A 5,101-nucleotide genomic window follows, 5' to 3' on the forward strand; every position below is an offset into this window, starting at 1 on the left:
ACCAATAGGTACTGTTTGACATTTCCTAATTGACAATCAATCAAAAATCATGGCTCCAAAGCCGCACCTCACGCCCGAGGAGCGCAAGGAGCTGCGCGCCCTAAAGAAGGCTGAGAAGAAGCAGAAGCGGCAGGAGAAAAAGAAGCAGCTGAAGCGGGAGCTACTGACCCGCGAGATAAATTATGGGGCAGTAACGCTGAAGCGGCAAGAGAAGACCTGGAGACAGCTGCTGATTGGGCTGAAAGTGCCCGAGATGCGTAAAGACCTGGAGTTTGCCTGGCACCACTTCGAGCGACTAGTGGACTGCAAAGACTTTGCCATCTCCCTTTTGTTAGATGAGCTGGACAAGGCTAACGGCCAGTACTTCTTGAACATGAAGACGCACTCCGAGCACATTGACCAGCTGCTGCAGATGTTCGCCGATCAAGTGCAGCAGCTGCAGCAGGACTACAGCAACCAAGTAAACATCCACAGGACTATTTTTCGTTCAAGTGAACACGTGGCAATAACGATTTCAGGCCGAAGAGCTGGAAAAGGAACACCAGTTCAACGCCGACCAACTGGAGGCTGGTAGTAGTGAAGAGGAAAACTATCTGAAGACCGTCCTCTACATCCTGCAGCTCGAAATGAAAGAGGTGAAGCGCACCAGACATGCGGAGTACTTCTCCAAGCTGGAAGAGCAGGACTCAAAGCAGCACCAGCTGGTGCAACGCATGAAGGGCATACTGGAGCAGCTGCACCTGCAGGTTTGGACCGACACCGTCCAGTTCCTGCAAAGGCACCAGAACAGTATCAAGGAGCGGAAGAAAATACACCTGGAAATGAAAAGCGAAGACGACAAGCTGCAGTTGCTCATCAGGAACCAGTTGGAGCACATCCGCTCTTCCCACAATACGATCCGCAGCCTTAAAGTGAAAGAAGCTGAGCTGGAGAAGTTCTTGGGCAGACACGTGGCGGACTTGCAGTCTGAGTTTGACTTCTTTACTTTTGCCTTCAACAGCCTGAAAACCAAGCTAACCAAGGACAGAAGGTTGGATTTCCAGAAGCTCAACTGCTTGACGATCCACTATAATGAAGTGATCGCCTACATGGAGAGCTTGGAAGCGAAAGGCAAGCACATCCTCCACGTCGGTTCAGTGTGTCGGAAACTGGAGACGGTGAAGGAAAAAATTCTACCATTTCCAGCCAACTTTGTCAACGAAATGTCCAAGCCCAGTGTGAGCGAAGTCAGTGAGTACATGGAGGCCTTGGAGCTTTTCTGGCAGAGAGTGGGCAGGGCCGATGCCGCCCGTTACGGCGTCAATGAAGAACGCGAGTTTCTCATCACAGAGAACGAGATTCTGAAGCGGCGTCTCCATCAATACTGCCAGTGCTTGAAGTGTCCAGACTTCCAGCCCTTCCAGACCACATCTAGGCCCTGTCGCACTATCACGGAGGGCGTTCTCGAGTTGAAGAAGTACAACAAACACGGCGTTTGTCAGACCCAGTTCGCGAAGGACGAAAGCGAGCCCACCTCTACTCTGGATTCGGTCAGCTGGAATGATGCCAGTTCGCCCTTTAAGTAGCTCAATAAAAACTGGTTGTAATAGTTTGTTGGCGTTTCTTTCCGCGATGAAACGCCACTGCGCGCGTAAAAATAAAAAACTCCTGTATAAAAATAGCCTAGCCGGCGTAGTATTCTTAGATCGAAGCACGTTTCCAGGTCGGTTTACGCGATTAGTTTAGCGCTTTCAATGAAATCGGACATCAGCCAGTTCCAGCGCTACTGCGAAAAAGCCATAGGGCAGCTAACTGCCGAATCTCTAGAAGCGTTTAAAGAGACGAAGGATGACGTGGCGCGCATCCAGGTTATGTACCCGTTGGCCCAGCAAATCCCCCTGGACCCTGGGGGCTGCTCGAAAAACTTTCAAGAGGCTGAACAGCTGAAGAGCGCCGGCAATCGGGCGTTTGCGCTCAAGGACTATTCTGAAGCCATCCAGAGCTACAACCAGGCCATCATCTGCTGCCCTCAACAAACAAGTACTTTCCGCGAATATAACCAAACCTTATCTGATGGTCCACGTCTTTCCAGTCGAAGACAGACAGCTGCTGACCATCTTAGTGTCCAACCGGAGTGCCTGCAACTTCGAGCTGGGCAACATACGCAAGGTGTTAGACGACTTGGACTACATTGGGGAAATCGGGGACTACCCCAGCCATCTCTGTTACAAACTGTGGCTGCGCAAGGGCAAATGCTACTCCGCCCTACAGAACAAGAAACTGGCCGGCGAGGCCTTCAACGAGGCGTTGAAGTGTCTGGAGCAAAGCGGGCTGACGAAAGAGGCCTTGCAGACGAAGGCCCACGAAATCCAAAGGGCCCAGACCGGACAGGCGAAGCTCCAGGCACCCAAAAGCCAGCTGGAGCTCATTGCGGCCTTTCCAGAGGAGCGGTTTGTGGGCGGCGAAGAGTTTCCGGCGGCCCATCCCAAGATCACTGTTAGCCAGGATAGTATCCAAGGCCGCTATGCCAAGGCTGTGGGAGATATTGAAACAGGTATTTGCAGCTTGATGAAAGAGTCGAATGCTATACTTGCGTCTTTTAGGCACCATTCTGGTGGAGGAGACCGCATTTGGTGCTGTGGTGGATAAGGAGCACGCTTTGAAAAATTGTCAGAACTGCCTGGCTTCGGTTGAGCTGCCTATCGCATGCCCTCAATGTTCGGAGGTGATCTTCTGCAGCACTCACTGCAGCCGGATGGCCTTCAAAAGCTTTCATGGGGTGGAATGCGGGATGCAGCGCCAGCTATTCCAATGCGGCGCTTCGGTTAACTGTCTTTTGGCCTTGCGGCTCATCAGCCAGAAGCCGCTGAGGTTCTTCCTGGACAAGCGCAGCAAGCTGCAAGACTTTATGCGGGATTCTTGCAAAAAGAGCGCCCCATATAAGAAGGTCTATAGGTAAGGGAAAGATGGAGCTATTGCGATTTTGAGGCCCATTTTCACTGTCCTCTAACCAGGTCAAACGACTACGACAACGTCTTCTTCCTCTGCCGCAACGAATCGCTGCGCAAGAAAGAGGAACTGGTGGCTTACGCCTGCATGTCCATCTACCTTCTTCGACTTCTGAAACAAGGGTTCTATTTTGGGGAGAGTACCGCCGAAGCCCCAACAACAAACGAGCTCTTTGTTGGGGGGCTGCTGCTCAGACACCTGCAGATATTGCAGTTCAACGCTCACGAAATTTCACAGCTCCAGAATAGGTCCTCGGGATTCGAGGCAGCCTGCATTGGGGCGGGGCTCTACCCCACCTTGGCCCTCTTCAACCACTCTTGCGACCCCAGCCTGGTCCGGTACAATGTGAGGAATAAAATAATCGCCCGAGCCATCCGGCCCATTAAGGCGGAAGACATCATTTACGAAAACTATGGGCCGTTGTACAGTGCGGCCGACTTGCAGCAGCGCCTGGAGGAGCTGAAGAAGAACTACTGGTAGATGGGAGGGATGCGCAATGGATGTGAAAAGAAATTCTGCCGTTTTTTGCAGGTTTGAGTGCATGTGCCAGCCCTGCACGCAACTGTGGCCCACTGTGAGGGACATGCGCGAAAACGAACTCAGAATCCCCTGCAGGAATGATCAATGCCCTTATGTGTTTCTGGTGAAAGGGGATGATGACCCCTTTCTGACCTGCCCTTATTGCGAGAACGTCACCGGCCTTCTGCCCAACCTCAGAGGATTGATGGTCAGATTCTGAAAAATGTTTGCCGTTTTGGGGATATCTGGGAAAACCTTTTGCAGAAACTGGAGGAAATCCTACCAGAGGCTGAACATAAGCTAGGCGCCGCCCACTTCGAGGTCGCCCTCAGGAAGTTCGCGGAAGCCCTCGATGTTTTGTTCCAGTTCTCCTCGCCTCCGCATCCGGAAATCATCAAAGTGCAGCAGCGCATGAGGGACTGCATGGTGCATTTTGGGAACAAGGCCTTTGACTACAAGCCACATATTATGCAATAAACCATTTAGAATCCAGTTTGCATCAGGAGCATTTTTTGTTTCGCCTGCGGGTAGAGGAATAAAAAAATCTTTACGAAGACATCCATGGGCCCAGGGTCAGAACAGTGCACTGTGCACTGTTCTGGTCCTGGGTAGTGTTGGATTCTTACCAACTAAAAAATACTATTTTTTGTACTACTAGTTTTCGTGATTTTTACAAAAAAAAATTAGATAGAACATACAGAGTGAGTTTTTTTCGATGACTAGTACAGGAATCTTTGGAACTATAGCAGTTACGAAAAAGGTTAAATTGACAGAGAATTGTAGTTTTGAATGCTCTACTCGAAACCAATTTTATTTTTCTAAATTATGACAGCTGACAAAAGATATTTGGGCGCAACTTATTTATGGTAATTTTTAAATTACTCCTATTTCCGTTGATATTAATTTGACAGGAAAACATTAAATAGAGAACTTGTAGGAAATTGAATTCTAAACAAAATGGCATAAGACTTTTTGCAAAATAACTTTAATTTTTGTCATATGACACAAATTTCAGTTTTTTTAAATGGCAACCATACTTGATGATTGTTTTACCGAATAGAGCATTTTATTACGATTTCTGTGATATATCGTAAGGTTTTTAAATAAAGTGTCTGCGAATAATTTATACTTTCTCAATTTAGTTGATCTAAGTTAGTCATGGAAAATAGTATAAGACATAATTGATAATTTTTGTGTTAATTCTCCAGTTAACCGTTTTCGTAACTGCTATAGTTTCGAAAATCCCTGTATTGGTCATCGAAAAAAACTCACATGCGCTCATCCACTAACATCTGCGGCGTTTCGATTCAAATAGAACTTCCAATCTATGTGCTGTATCCGGCGTCTAAGGCAGGGCCTACCTAAGCCTTACTGACGAGTCCAATAGCTAGGCCCGGGACGAAACGCATGTCGCTTCAACGCGCGCCATATTATTTTTTTCTTAACCGTCCACACCAGTCCTGTCTGATTGCGCTTGCGCGTCTCACTGCCGCGTTGCCGGTTTGATAATTTCCATTGCGAACGAAATTATAACCTCAGAAAAACACGGATACTTGTGGATTCTAGCACGTTTTTAGTTCAGTCAGGCTTACCA

At 48.5% G+C, this 5,101-nt stretch overlaps 2 protein-coding genes across 2 annotated transcripts; both read left to right on the forward strand.

The window, feature by feature from the left end:
- LOC109538511 (dynein regulatory complex subunit 2) lies at window positions 1-1,591 on the forward strand. Its single transcript, XM_019905763.2, has 2 exons — window positions 1-460; window positions 519-1,591. Exons 1-2 carry the CDS (start codon window positions 50-52, stop codon window positions 1,563-1,565), a joined length of 1,458 nt encoding a protein of 485 aa, XP_019761322.1. The 5' UTR covers window positions 1-49; the 3' UTR covers window positions 1,566-1,591.
- Window positions 1,592-1,650: 59 nt separating this feature from the next.
- Window positions 1,651-3,999, forward strand: LOC109538510 (SET and MYND domain-containing protein 4). Its single transcript, XM_019905762.2, has 6 exons — window positions 1,651-2,019; window positions 2,072-2,533; window positions 2,583-2,934; window positions 2,994-3,464; window positions 3,520-3,715; window positions 3,772-3,999. Exons 1-6 carry the CDS (start codon window positions 1,734-1,736, stop codon window positions 3,982-3,984), a joined length of 1,980 nt encoding a protein of 659 aa, XP_019761321.2. The 5' UTR covers window positions 1,651-1,733; the 3' UTR covers window positions 3,985-3,999.
- The last annotated feature ends 1,102 nt before the right edge of the window (window positions 4,000-5,101 follow it).

This window comes from Dendroctonus ponderosae, unplaced genomic scaffold (assembly GCF_020466585.1).
Source record: "Dendroctonus ponderosae isolate FM_Combo_2020 unplaced genomic scaffold, Dpon_F_20191213v2 Dpon_F_20191213_1, whole genome shotgun sequence".
NCBI lineage: Eukaryota > Metazoa > Arthropoda > Insecta > Coleoptera > Curculionidae > Dendroctonus > Dendroctonus ponderosae.

What these genes read in the sequence shown, in the direction of transcription:
- LOC109538511 (XM_019905763.2), top strand. Translation starts at nt 50, where the DNA reads ATGGCTCCAAAGCCGCACCTCACGCCCGAGGAGCGCAAGGAGCTGCGC. An exon ending in AGCAGGACTACAGCAACCAA is followed by an intron (nt 461 to 518) that starts GTAAACATCCAC and finishes TAACGATTTCAG; the next exon opens with GCCGAAGAGCTGGAAAAGGA.
- LOC109538510 (XM_019905762.2), top strand. Translation starts at nt 1,734, where the DNA reads ATGAAATCGGACATCAGCCAGTTCCAGCGCTACTGCGAAAAAGCCATA. An exon ending in TGTGGGAGATATTGAAACAG is followed by an intron (nt 2,534 to 2,582) that starts GTATTTGCAGCT and finishes TGCGTCTTTTAG; the next exon opens with GCACCATTCTGGTGGAGGAG. An exon ending in GAGCTGAAGAAGAACTACTG is followed by an intron (nt 3,465 to 3,519) that starts GTAGATGGGAGG and finishes CGTTTTTTGCAG; the next exon opens with GTTTGAGTGCATGTGCCAGC.